The 14,106-nt window shown below is 42.0% G+C and overlaps 2 protein-coding genes and 1 long non-coding RNA gene across 3 annotated transcripts; 2 read left to right on the forward strand and 1 right to left on the reverse strand.

The window, feature by feature from the left end:
- The first annotated feature begins 489 nt into the window (after positions 1-489).
- LOC130996169 (uncharacterized) lies at positions 490-1,465 on the forward strand. The gene is made up of 2 exons (XR_009092422.1): positions 490-567; positions 1,165-1,465. It is a non-coding gene; the product is annotated as an uncharacterized LOC130996169 (long non-coding RNA).
- Positions 1,466-1,536: 71 nt separating this feature from the next.
- Positions 1,537-4,669, reverse strand: LOC130994156 (uncharacterized). Its single transcript, XM_057919186.1, has 3 exons — positions 4,073-4,669; positions 2,176-3,982; positions 1,537-1,547 (listed from the first exon to the last, which is right to left on the reverse strand). Exons 1-3 carry the CDS (start codon positions 4,667-4,669, stop codon positions 1,537-1,539), a joined length of 2,415 nt encoding a protein of 804 aa, XP_057775169.1.
- A 115-nt stretch (positions 4,670-4,784) lies between these two features.
- LOC130994157 (ADP-ribosylation factor GTPase-activating protein AGD12-like) lies at positions 4,785-9,968 on the forward strand. The gene is made up of 5 exons (XM_057919187.1): positions 4,785-5,012; positions 8,604-8,822; positions 9,032-9,136; positions 9,285-9,380; positions 9,677-9,968. Exons 1-5 carry the CDS (start codon positions 4,785-4,787, stop codon positions 9,950-9,952), a joined length of 924 nt encoding a protein of 307 aa, XP_057775170.1. The 3' UTR covers positions 9,953-9,968.
- The last annotated feature ends 4,138 nt before the right edge of the window (positions 9,969-14,106 follow it).

Here is a 14,106-nt window from a genome sequence, read left to right on the forward strand (position 1 = left end):
AAACAGCTGGGCCTTGTTACTTGGATTGTGCAGATTTTTTTTTAGTAAATGGACTGCATTATTTTATTAAATGGACTATACTTATATTAATTAATTGAACTATTAAATAGTTTAATTTATTTATTTAAAGAATAATTTGCATAATAATATTATTATTATTATGTGCATATACGATTAAGCATGAGATGATTTGCATAAGAATATTATATTATTATTATGTGCATATTTTAAGTAATTACTTACCATATGCTAAGTATGCATTTGCATCATGCAATAAAAGTATTTATGATTTAATTGGTTATTTATAATTCCAATTATTACAGAAAGATGAGTAAGAATATTGTTGGTGTTCTTAACTCAAGAGAAATGTTTTTAATTATTTATTCATTAAATTTTGAAAACCCGGCTAAGTGAATCATAGAATATTAAGCACTACACCATGACTTAAGATTAGAATTTAAGGAGGCCTATTGAGAATAGATTTCTTGTAGGCTTTGAGCATCATGAGGATTAGCACTGCTATTCCGATTCAGAGATAACGTTAAACGACAGGCATTGCCTATACAGGTGGGCATTACTTTTACTATACGTATATAGAGATCCCCTGCGTGTCGTAGGCCTCTTATACGAATATATGCATGAGATGATTTTAACTGTTAAATTCATATTATTATTATGCCCAAATGATAAATGACTCTTATGAAATGAAAATGAAATGTTTATGAAATGAAATGAAATGTTTATGAAATGATTGACTACCAAAAATGTTTATGTTTTTATATGTATCCTATCTGTGTTGGTTCGCCAACTTTAAAGGAAATCCAATTGGGATCCTATGCTAGACAAAGGTCGCTAGCTAGGGTTAACGTGTACACTCATGGAGACCGCGAGTCGCTTGCGACCGGTCTTGGCGTCCGTGGTAAGGAGGCCTCCTTCCCGGCGCATGACAGAAAGGAACAGATATGGATCATATGAAGGAAAATGATCGGCCGATCGACTTTATGAAAATGAAAGAAATATTTTAGTAAGCGCAGGTCATTTAAGAAAACCCCTGTGTGTTACTGTTATGGCAGTTCAATTTATATATGTATGCATGAATGTATTTTCGGCTATGCCCACTGAGTATTTTTATACTCAGCCCTGCATGTATTTCTAAATGTGCAGGTTGAGCAGTTGATGGAATGGAATGATGTTGAGCGGGTGTTCCTTTGACATTTCAAGAAATGTAACCTTGAATATACATCTTCATATGTATATCTCACACGTTTTCCGCTGCAAAACACTTTGATTAGGATAACTTTATGTTATGAAATTGTGACACGTGTTATTGGGTAACCCACCTTAATCAGTTCTCATTTATGTGTATGTTTTATAAGTATCCAAATAATCATATATGATCCTAGCATTTTATCTGTGAGTGACATTTCCATATACTTTAATGTTAAGTAATTGTCCATTTCCATTTCTTATTGTTCACCCCAAGTCATACCCCTGTTAACCCGTCATTGGGATAGTGGGATGTGACATCTCTAGAGACTATCCATCAACTGTGACGAGGCATAAAGCCATGGTTATCAAACGAGGAAAGCAATCTCGGCGCCGTAGCATGTCTATGACTGGTCGGCTGACAAAGCCGGAAATGGTTGTGTCCAGGAGGCATGTGTCACTCAAAGTACGGAGTTGGGGACCTCGGGAGAGAAGGTTGGTGAGGGTCATACTTGGTGAGTAACGGGTATGACTACCATCTAAGGAGAAGTGAAGCACTACCTTGTGACCGGGGAATGTGTGACCTTCGGACCAAGTGACCACAATGAGATCAACCATCCTACATGTGAAGTATAACCCCTTGAAACGCCCCAATGTCTTTGGGCCACGCCTTGGGTTTATATGGATCATGGACGGATTATCAGAATGCCTATGACCGAAACGAATGTTAACAACAGTTATGACCTAACCGAATAACCTCACCCCTTTGTTATTATTGATCTTGTTAATTTCTTGTGCAGAGTATACAGATTGAGAATTGTGACACCTCAGTTTGTCGTTGGAGAACAAAGTGGTTCCTCACTCCCTGTGGGATTCGACCCTACACTTGCCACTAAGACTGAGTTCTTGTTGTGAGACGTAGGAGCGGGTATTGTCTGTACTGGGCATACACAAGTATTTTGCCCGCACCGCACGACGGGTGTGTGTCAATGCCCAAATCCAACAGTTTGAGTATCTCCTTCATCACAACTTCCTTCATGGCTGGATTTAGCTTTCTCTGGAGGTCCCGGACTGGAACTGCATCTTCCTCTAGTAATATGCGGTGCATGCATACAGTAGGGCTTATGCCCTTAATGTCGGCTAGGGTCCATCCAATTGCTTCCTTGTACTTCCCCAAAGTCATCTTGACTTTGTTCTCGTCTTCGAGTGTCAACTCTGAATTGATGATTACAGGCAAAGTGTCGTCCTCGCCCAAGAAGATATACTTGAGGTGTTTGGGCAAAGACTTCAGCTCGAGCTTGGGTGCCCTTTGGATCGATGGAACAAGCCGGTCTTCTTCCTTTAGGGTGGGGATTTTTAGATCCTCCGTGTAGTTGACCCCTTCGCTCCATGCATTAAGTACCTTCACCGCCTCTTGCAATTGCTCCTCTTGCAGATCTTCCTCGGTTATGCCATTCTGGATTATAGTGTCATATGGCTCCTTGAATGCTGTTCTGGGCAAAACCTCTTCAACAACCTTCTCGATCATGTCGACACTTTTCACCATCTCTGTATCGGCTGGATGTTTCATGGCATTGTATATGTCGAAGGTCACCGTTTCCCCTTCAAACTGACATGTTAGCTTGCCCGTATCACAATCAATTCGAGTCCTGGCAGTCTTTAGAAACGGTCTGCCCAAAAGCATTATCGGATCTCGTGCTTTTGACTTCCCCATGTCGAGAATGTAAAAATCCGCTGGAAAGATGAGTTCCTCCACTGTGACCAGAACGTCTTCCAATATCCCCTCTGGGTAGACATTTGATCGATCTGCCAGTTGGATCACCACTCGGGTAGGCTTCAGCGGTCCTATCTCCAGATCCTGGTACATGGATAAGGGCATAACATTGATGGATGCCCCTAAGTCGAGCATTGCCTTTTCCACCTTCATTGTTCCTATTACACATGGAATGTAGAACATGCCAGGATCTTCACATTTTATGGGCATATCTCGTTGTAAGACCGCGGATACAGACTCGCCCACTTGAAATTTCGCATCATCAGTGTATTTGACCTTCCGAGTGCAGAGTTCCTTTAGAAATTTCGCACATCTGGGCATAGAGCGTAGCGCGACCAAAAGGGGCATATTGACCTCCACCTTCTTGAAGATTTTAACCAGTTCGGTTAATTCTTCCTTCTCTTGTTCCTTGGCCATTCTACCTGGGAAGGGAATTATGGGCTCGGCCTGGCTTGATTTCTCTTTACCCTTCCCTGTCGCTTTTCGCTTTGCCTCTTTCTCTTGGGCAAATTCTTCCTCATCTGCTGATCCCATTCCGACTTGCTCGCTGATCTCCAGCTTTTCTTTGTTTTTCTCCTTATCAACCTCGGGCAACTCCTTTCCTCCTCTGAGTGTCATGGCATTCACCTTCTTCACCTCCACTTGGGATGGGAGTGCCCCTTGTTTGCTTTCAAGTCTGGCGACTGCTTGGGCAAGATGTGATAGTTGGGAGTTCACATTCTGCATTCCTTCTCTCGTCTCCATTATAAACTTTTCGGTCTCTTGCTGGAACCTCACTTGTTGTTGGGCCATTTGATGCACGAGCTCTGATAGGGAGGATTCTCTTGCCTGTTGAGGTTGTTGCGAGTATTGCGGTGGGTTACTCGTCTGCCCTTGGTTTGGCCCCAAAAAATTGTTGTTGTCGTACCTAAGGTTCTCATGTTGCCTCCATCCTTGATTGTTGTACTGCTGCCTATAGGGCTCAAAAGGTTTCTGGTTTTGCCCTCCGTTGTTTCCTCCTGGCTGTTGCCCAATAGCATTAAGCTCTTCATCTTCGAAAAGTTGTGGACATTCATCGGTTGCATGTGAATTTGCCATGCAAAGCTGGCATGCCTTCACAGGCTTCCGAATGTTGGGAATCCCTTGATTGGGTGTTCCTTGGTTCGTCATAAATTTCTCGAACATGTTGCAAAGCTTGTCCAACTTTTTGTCTTGGGCAGAAGGAGTCGGCACCGGAGTAGTTCTGACTATAGTCCCTTCCTCATCTCTCGATTCCTCTGCCATGTCGGCTATGAGCTTGAAAGCTTCCGCTACAGATTTGTTTAAGATCGATCCTCCACATGCAGCGTGTAACCATTGCCTATCTTGCCTTCGAAGTCCTCCCACGAAATACCGAATAAGATCATGATCTGGTATTTGGTGTTGTGGGCATTTGGCCAGCATCTGCTTGAACCTTCCCCAGTACTCATATAGAATTTCTCGCGATCCCATCTTTATGTTACTTATTCGAGTCCTCAAATTTTGGATCCGGGCAGCTGGGAAGTACTTTTCCAAAAACTTGCTCTGCAACTCCTGCCAGGTCCGAATGCTTCCTTCGGGCAAATCATACAACCACTCCCTCACTCCTTCTAACAGAGAGAACGGAAAAGTAAGGAGTCGGATGTATTCGCCAAGGGCTTGACTAGCGGTGCGAACCGTTCCACATGCCATCTCAAAGTCTTGGAGATGTCTTTAAGGGTCCTCTCCGGGCATATCACTGTACTTGGGCAAAATCTGGATAAGAGTATGCTTCAGCTCCCAATTTCCAGTGATCTCCGGCAGTACTATGGCTGATGGCCGGAGGTTCAAGTTGTTTGGAAACATCATGTCTCAGAGAGTCTTGTTGGCGTTGTCATTCTGCCCTTCCGAATTTTCTACCATCTCTCTCTCCGCTTCTAACTGTCTCTCTCTTGCCTGTGCCTCTTGTTCTGCCCTGCGTCTAGCATCGTTGTTCTGTCGAACAAGTCGCTCGATCTCCTCGTGGAACAAAAGATCTTCGTTACCTGCACTCCTGGTACGACGCATACACAAACGTGAAGGCAAAACTCACACAAAAATTACAAAAGAAATTACTAGCGCTCTCAGTTCCCCGGCAACGGCGCCAATTTGACAGAGCTGTCGTTTGAGCTTCGTGTAAATAAATTTATCCTGTTCCCACAACTAGACTAGCTAGTGGTAAGTCCAGAGTCGAATCCACAGGGAACTAAGCAGTAACTTCTCCTGCAAAGGGTGTCACTAAAAGGGTTTTGTTTTCTGTAGTGTTCTGACCAAAACGTGGTTATGGGCAGAACGGGTATCCAACCTAAACTGAAATAACAAAAGAGATAAATCAAATAACAAAACAATTCTGACTTGGGTTCGAATCACTAAACATGAATTAACACTCGATCATTGGTGCAAAGATTAGTCACTATATTCGCATACCAGTGGTTATAGGCATAAGAATTGTTGTGCCCATATTGTCACTCGTCACGCACACAACAAACCCCCTGCCCAATCTATCCTTTCAGTTTATGATCCCTTAGAAGGGTCAGCTAATGGAAATCAACTACCCCGGACAACATCCACGCTCTATGCGATGGCCTATCACTAGTTGTGCTTTGCCCAGAATGCCTTAAGAGCTAGATAGACCCACTTGACTCTTACGCCGATATTTCACAGCAGTCACGGCTCCAACACCAGTTGTACTATTTTAGAGGTCGATGGCAACTCGCCTTATGCCCAAAGTATTACCTGTGGTCAGAACTTCCTAGTTAACTAGTGATCAATTAATTAACCAAGTTGTTACAACCTTCTTGGAATCAAACCTAGTGTATCGGGAATATACTCATATAGTTGTTATGCTCAAATTAGACCTCTCGAGTTTATTCATTCATGCTTAGATCATCTTGCCCAAATCAGAATATAAACTTAGCCAATCATAACGTAAATAACACAAGCAAAAGATGTAAAGGAAAACATAACTGGAATTGAAATTACTCAAATAAAAATAGAAGTACCTACGGCCGAAAGTGCCGTGCAAAACATAAACAGAAAAGTATGAGGTTTTTGCCCACAGCCTGGGCTAGCTTCAACTCTTAAACAATGCACAACAGAACGGAATTTCAGCACCCTTGGCTTGTGAAGCTCGTCGGGTATTTATAGGAGTCATTAGGGTTCGAAGGCCTAGCCCATTACGTGCGGCCGGATCCATGCAAGCATGGAGATGCTTATCCTTTTTCAGACCTAATTTTCATGAAGATATGTTTCCTTTTGGATAAGGCGTTGGTTTGGCCTTATCGGTCTCTTTTGGATAGCTACCGCCTTCCGCCTTTCTCGGACTCCCACTTGCAATCCTTCCTCGCCCGTCTGCTGTGCTTCCGTCTTCTCTTGCCTTCATTCCTTCTCTTCTGCCTTCCTTCCTTCTCTTGCCTGCCAGCTCTCGTGCGGTACTTATGGGCATAAGGGATGGTTTTGCCTCCAAAATCCCTTTGCTTCCGGCACATACCTCTTTCACGAGAAATGACAACACTACTGACCCCTGGAGTGCTCGGAGGATTCTTCTGCTCGGCTGATTCTGCTGCTCGGATGATTCCTCTGGCAAAGCCGACTTCACTGCTCTGGTACTTTGATTTCGCTGGCAGCTCGATTTCTCTGGCAAAGCCGACTTCGCTGCTCTGGAACTTTGATTCCGCTGGCAGTTCGATTTCTCTGGCAAAGCCGACTTCGCTGCTCTGGAACTTTGATTCCACTGGCAGCTTGATTTCTCTGGCCCTTTGAATCCTCTGGCACTTCGCTTCTCTGGCATTTTGACCTCTTTCCCACAAGCTGGTCCTGCCATTGAATTACGCCCTCCCAGGGGACCAAACGACACAAACACAAGGAAAAAGACTCGATCTAGACTTAAAACAGACACAAAAACAGAGCACAAACCTGGGCTCATCACAATCAAGCGTCAGAGAGATCAAACGCCAGAGAGATCAAGCACCGGAGAGCTCAATCGCCAGAGGGATCAAACGCCAGAGAGATCAAACGCCAGAGAGATCAAGCGCCAGAGAGATCAAACGCCAGAGAGATCAAGCGCCAGAGAGAGCAAACCTGCCAAACAATAAACAAAACAGAAGCAGACCAAGCAAACCAAAACGCAACGGAGCAACAAAGAAAAGAATAACGACAAAGTGAAAAGCCGACCCTTCTCCCCAGGGACAAAGGTCAAGGGTGGATCAGCACCTCAATCGTTCCATCGAACCACCAAACCGGCTCCGGAAAGCAAAGGTTTCACGAGGCTCCCCCACCAAAACAAGCCCGAAACAGACCTGCCTCAAGCATTGCAGACCGAGGATGAGAACGAAGTAAAGTCCGGGGAGGCAACATCAAGAAAAGCGACCAATCCGGTCAGACCCGGTTCCCCGCAAGCAGTGAGTCTCCTAAAGCGAAGCCGTTAAGAAACTCAACCAACAAACTTAAACTTAAACATTGAAGGCCATCTTCACGGGATGAAGTATTTGGGGTAACCAAAGAAAACCCACGAGCACTACTACAAAAGTTTACATACATAACAGTACATAGATAACGGTTTTTTTCAAAAACCGTTATGTATGAGCGCACTTTTAGGAATAGATAACAGTTTTTCGAAAATCCGTTATCTATGTACTGTTGTCTAAATGCATAGATAACGGTTTGAACAAATGCGTTATGTTTTTGCGTTATCTATTAGTTGCATACATAACGGTATTACAAAACCGTTACGCCACCGTTATCTATGACCATCTTTTATAACAGTTATTTATAACGCTAAAGAACCATTATGTATAAGAGTCATTTACAACGGTTTTTGAACCGTTATGTATGAGCGTCTCTAAAAACTATTATGTATAATTTTTTTATTAATTTTTTTAAAATAATATTAATATTATATTATATTATATTATATTATATTATATTATATTATATTATATTATATTATATTATATTATATTATATTAAAAAATAACAAATTAAGTGTTTATCCTAAAATCTGAATTTATTTCTAGTTATAGACTTTGAAAAATAATAAAATCTAAATACATTATTAGAAACCTAAATACCAAAAATTAAATAATAAAAGTGAAACAAAAGAAAAAAAAAGAAAAAAAAAGAAAGAAAAAGATTTGACTTCATTTCTTCAACGCCTAAAATCCTTATTCATTGCTCCCGCTCAATTTTCACGCTAACACCTCAAAATTTCCCCCAAATCGGACCTGGCCTCTTTCTCTCTTCACCATCGCCGTGCCCTACCACCGCCGTCGCGACTCGCCGCCACGACCAGCGCCGCCCGGCACTCACTGCGCCCCCCATCTCGTCGTCCTCTGTTTGTTTACCCGTAGCAGCAGCTGCGGAGATATCTCTCCATCTCGAACCCGCGTCGCCTGCCACCGACCGTGTCGACTCGCCGTTGCCACGCCGGCCGTCTTCTCGCCGCCCCTTTTAACCCTAGGCGCCGCGATAAACCCCATTTTAGCTCGCAATTCTCTCACACTCACTCTCACGAACAGATCTCGCTCACACACGAAGAGAATAGAAACCGAGTCCTAGCTCTCTCTCGACTCTCCTTGGTTAAGGTAGCCGCAATTCTCCCCTTTCGAAGCTAAGTTTCCTATCCCATCCACTGCAGCTAAAAATCAGCAGCTGCAGTATTACTGATTTCTATTCTTTATGTGATCTTTGTAGGTCTAAATACGAGCAGCAAGCATTTTTGAAGCCTAGCCTGCGTATTCAATCAGGTTCTGCAAAACAGTCTTTACAAGCAAGTTTATCCCGAAAGATTGTTAACAGCCTACGAAGTTCGAATTCATCAGAAAACTCAGTATGTTTCCACACTTATAGGTTTGAAATTTTGGGCGTCTACATCTATATGATATGTTTCCTATGGTTGTGCTTTACAAGGCGAAGCTGTTATTGTTGAAGTAGATATTAAGCTAAGATAAAACTGAGTATCAAGATGGATATGTTAACTTTGAATTCCAGTGGAGTATCTTAGCATTAAGGTAATTGCAAATATGGTGATACAAGCAGGAATATATAGGAACAATGAAGGTTAAAGTACTTAAAGGCTCCAACTTAGCTGTTCGGGATATGCTATCAAGCGATCCATATATTGTGTTGACTCTCGGGCAGCAGGTTAGTATCTCTTTTCGTTCTTTGTTCTGCATTATTTCGGAGCGAGCCTAGGCTTTGAGTATTGTGCAACTGCTGAACTCAACTGAGTGGCCTAACTATCATGCTAGCAGTATCTTTTTGTGATGTTGGTTGTTTCTGATCCTCCTAGAAAGTGCAAACGAGCGTGGTGAATAGCTATTTGAATCCGGTATGGAATGAGGAGCTTACGCTTTCTATTCCACACGATTACAGCCAAGTAAAACTGGTAATCCCCGTGCTCATTTTCATCGTTATAACTCCATATTTGACACTCCACTGAACATCTACAAACGCTAATTTGAGAGAGAGAGAGAGAGCAGAGTTTATGATGATTACTGTATCTTCTTTGTTGATGATAAAATGATAGCATAATTTCTTCCCTATTGGCATTTTGGTTCTTTTTTACTTTCATAGACCATGATATCTTATGATCAACACATGTATTCTCTGGTGATGAATCCAACAGCCAATTTGGTTGTTTCTAGTGTATAAAGCTAAGTAGATGCACAATGAATGTGACAGCAAGTTTATGATCACGATACGTTCTCTGCTGATGACATAATGGGAGAGGCGGACATAGACATTCAGCCGATGATAACCTCAGCATTGGCATATGGAGACGCTAGAAAGTTTGCGGACATGCAGATCGGGAAGTGGCTGAAATCATACGACAACGCACTCATAGAGGATAGCCCTGTCAACATTGTTGCTGGGAAGGTGAGGCAGGATCTGTGGCTCAGGCTCCAAAATGTAGAATCTGGTGAAGTAGAACTTGAACTAGAGTGGGTTCTTCTTTGAACTTTCTTCATTTGTATATGTATTCCCCCAACCTCATTATTGTCATTATTCTTCATGTATTCTTTTAAGTTCTAGTTATCATTTTAATTACATCTAACCCCAAAAATAAAACAATGCTTGTCCCAGCTACAAACTTTATGTTTAATTTTTTTATCTGGTTTATTTCTCTGTCCTTTTCAGGCCATTAAGACCATATCCAATATCACAGAAACGTATAGTACCTACTCATATTGATCAACCTGACAATTAGTTTGAATGTTAAGATACTTTAGCAATATACAAGGTGTGGTTACTTTTTGTTTGGCTGTGTAATTCTCTATGTTTAATCATATATGATTTTGTGGTTGATATTTCCTGATACTCATGATAAATAGTTATTTGGATCATATATTCTCGTCTTGTTTCATTTTCCAGTTTGAATTGCTCCGACGTTAGTTTCATGGTTTGCAGAGTCAATTTCATGCCTGGAGGAATCTGTAAATATCTTTCTGGATATTGGAAGGTTTAATATGTCTGCAAGGTATTATAAGGTAAAAGATTAAATGTTTGCAGATATCTGATTTTCCAATTCTTTCTTTTGAATTTCACGTTAGCCACCGGGTTGGTTCTGTTCCATATGCTGAATTTTTCAACCTTACGTAACAAAAGTAGTTCTCTGTATAAGGACATTGGTATGTTATTAGTCACCGTTTAGGCATAATATTGATTCTTGAGTATTATTACAGTACTGAGAAGTAATTGAAAGATGGTAATTTGAGATATCTTAATATGCAGGAAATTCTTGAGTATTATTATCAGCATTAGTCACCATTTACACTTATGTGGAGATGGATAATTTTGAAAAATAGATGCCTTTACTTGAACTGAGCTTTGGAAGGAAAATTCTTGAGCAAATAAATTAGTGTGCATCAGTGTTGGACTTGTAGTTTGATGTATTCCAGCTGAGCCTTTGTGTGCACGCATGAGTTTTTATCAAGGGAGGAAGATCAAGATGGAGATGTTACTTTCAAAAAGGGAGGAAGATCAAGATGGAGATGAGCGCGAAGGAAGCCTTTGAGAGGTCGATGAGGACTTTGTCGGAGTGGATAAGCCAGGAAGTGAATCGAAATATGTAATGATCTTAGATACTTGATACTTGGTTCATTCGGATGATAATGTACGAATATTTTGGATAATATATAATATTGTTATTGTTGATTTTATCATTTTGTTGTTTTAAAGTTATTTATTTATTTCTTGATATAAATAATATAAAAATTGAGAAAAAAATATTAAATATTAAAGATAATGGTTAAAATCGTTGTAAAAGGTACAAAAAACCGTTATCTATATCTTACAAAGATAACGGTTTAAACCGTTATAAAAAGTATAAAAAACTGTTAACTATGTTATGAGAAAAAAGAAATATTATATAATACATAACAGATTAATTCTAATACATAACAGTCTAAAACCGTTATCTTTTTCTTACAAAGATAACGGTTTAAACCGTTATAAAAAGTATAAAAAACTGTTAACTATAATATGAAAAATATATATTATGGAATAGATAACGGATAAATTATAATACATAACAGTCGAAAACCGTTATCTTTTTCTTACAAAGATAACGGTTTAAACCGTTATAAAAAGTATAAAAAACTGTTAACTATAATATGAAAAAATATATATTATGGAATAGATAACGGATAAATTATAATACATAACAGTCGAAAACCGTTATGTATAATCAATATAGATAACGGTTTTATAACCGTGATGTATGTGTGGTTGTACTGTTATCTTTTCCCTTCATAGATAACGGTTTTTAAACCGTTGTGTATGATACCTATAATAGATAACACCACTATACACAACGGTTTTTTTGCTCATAGATAACGGATAAAATCCGTTATCTATGAGCGTTTTTCTAGTAGTGGAGGTTTCCCATGCTCATAACAAAACCACCATCATAGGAGCAGAGGCCTAGAGGAGGCCAACTTCACGGGATGAAGTAGTTGGGATCACCAAAGACTTCCCGCGAGGTTTCCCATGCTCATAACGGTTCGATTGTCATCGGAGCAGAGACCAGAAACAAACAACACAACCAGAGAAACCAGCTTGCCATGAAGACACTCCTGCAAACATCAACCGGACAAATCACATCAAAGAAGCTCATCCATCCGTTGCCTCCCAAAACCGTAAACTCCGGATCACACCCAAGGTATGCACCGAGCTTAAGGCCAAGATCAGCCACCAGAACCCAACACAAGCCAGAGAGCCTCGGAAGCCAGAGCAAAACCAAAGCGGTGAAGTAGCTCAACGGCACGCAAAGAAGAGATAACCACCCAAGACCAGCGGACCCAGGGAGCCCAAGAGCAAAGCCCGAAAACGACAGCCCAAAGTAAACGAAAACCAAAAAACAGCAAAACCAGGAGAAAGACAGAAACTTCCCTGTACAGCCCACCGCACCTAGGGGACGATACGAATGTAAGGAAGGCCTCTTCTGTCATCTCTCACCAAATAAAGAACATCCGGGATCGCAAAAGGCCAAATCCCCTCATCCGTCACCGAAGAGGCCATGTAGTCAGCAACCCTGTTTCCTTCCCTGTAAATGTGAGTGATAATAATGTGCAAATCAGCAATGGAAGAAAGTACCTTCCGCCAACGACTGAGGAATCTCCACGGGACCGTGTGGGAGCGCGAACGGAGGAGATCGACCATGTAAGTGCAGACCGTGTGGAAGAGATGGCGCTCAACAACATGCAGTACATGGGAGACTTCACCCGGCCCGTTATAGGGGACACTAACACCTCGGCTATTGTGCTTTCCACTGCCATCAGAAATTACAACTTGAAACCGAATGATTCAAGTTTGCTAACTCTGTTCCACGGGATGCCGAGTGAAGACGCCCTGCAATTCATTCGCGATTTTTGCACTCAAGTGCAAACCATCCCACTGCTGAATCTTACGGAGGATCAATTAAAGCTTAAGTGTTTCCTTTATACACTTAAGGATCGGGCGAGAACGTGGCTACTATCTCTGCCGCCCAACTCCATAACCACTTGGGGAGAGGTGTGTGAAAAGTTCATGTTGAAATATTACCCGAATTACAAGACGCAGGAGATCAGAGCTCAAATCATGAACTTTATCCAAGGAACGGACGAGCTCTTCTATGAGGCCTGGGAAAGATTTCACGAACTCCTCCGACAGTGTCCGCAGCATCAATTGACCAATGTAATGTTGATGCAAACTGCTCAATTTATGGTGGACAGCACTGAAGGCGGGAACATAGCTAGAAAGACAGCTGCAGAGCTGAAAGAGATTTTCCAGACTCTGGCCGAGAGTTCTCAGCAGAAGTCGACTCGTGGACGCCGAGTTGAGGCCAGCGCAGTAGCACAGACTGGCGAGCTGCAAAAACAGTTGACCACACTTATGAGAGAAGTACAACAGCTCAAGATGAGCAACGAGGAAACTCTTCCTGTCCTTGAGCAGAGCGCACAGCCTTATGGAATCTGTGGTTATTTTAGCCATGGAATTAATGAATGCAATAGAATGGGAAAATACACGCGAGAAGGGCAAGCTGAAGTTCATTCTGCGCAAGGCTTTCAGAGTAGACCACAATATGGGCAGAGCTATAATCAAGGCCAGCCAAACTTCAATAGCGGATGGAAAGGTCAGCAGCCTTATGCACCGCAGCCAAACTTCTCTCAACAATATCCTCCGAGGTATCAGCAGCAAGGGAATTTCCAGCCCAATCAACAATTTCAGAATGCTCCACAGTTTCAGAAACATGTTCAGCCCCAGAAGTCATCTTTAGAAGATACTATGCAGCCGTTTATGGAGATGACCAAGCAAAATATGAAGTCTCAGTCAGTTACGATCAAGCGCCTTGAAATGACTGTTGGCCAACTTTCAGACACTTTGAACCAAATTCAGCAGCAGCAGTAGCCCGAGAAACTTCATGGCCAGCCTTTGCAAGCTCATCAGGCTCTAGCTATTACTACTCTCCCAGAGCAGACAACACCGCCAGAGCTGAGAAGGGTGCCAGAGCTGAGAATGATGCCAGAGCTGAAAAGGGCGCCAGAGCTGAGAAGGGCGCCAGAGCTGAGAAGGGTGCCAGAGCTGATAAGGGCGCCAGAGCTGAGCAGAGCGCCAGAGCTGATAAGGGCTCC

The sequence above is a fragment of the Salvia miltiorrhiza genome, chromosome 7 (genome assembly GCF_028751815.1).
Source record: "Salvia miltiorrhiza cultivar Shanhuang (shh) chromosome 7, IMPLAD_Smil_shh, whole genome shotgun sequence".
NCBI classification, from domain to species: Eukaryota; Viridiplantae; Streptophyta; class Magnoliopsida; order Lamiales; family Lamiaceae; genus Salvia; species Salvia miltiorrhiza.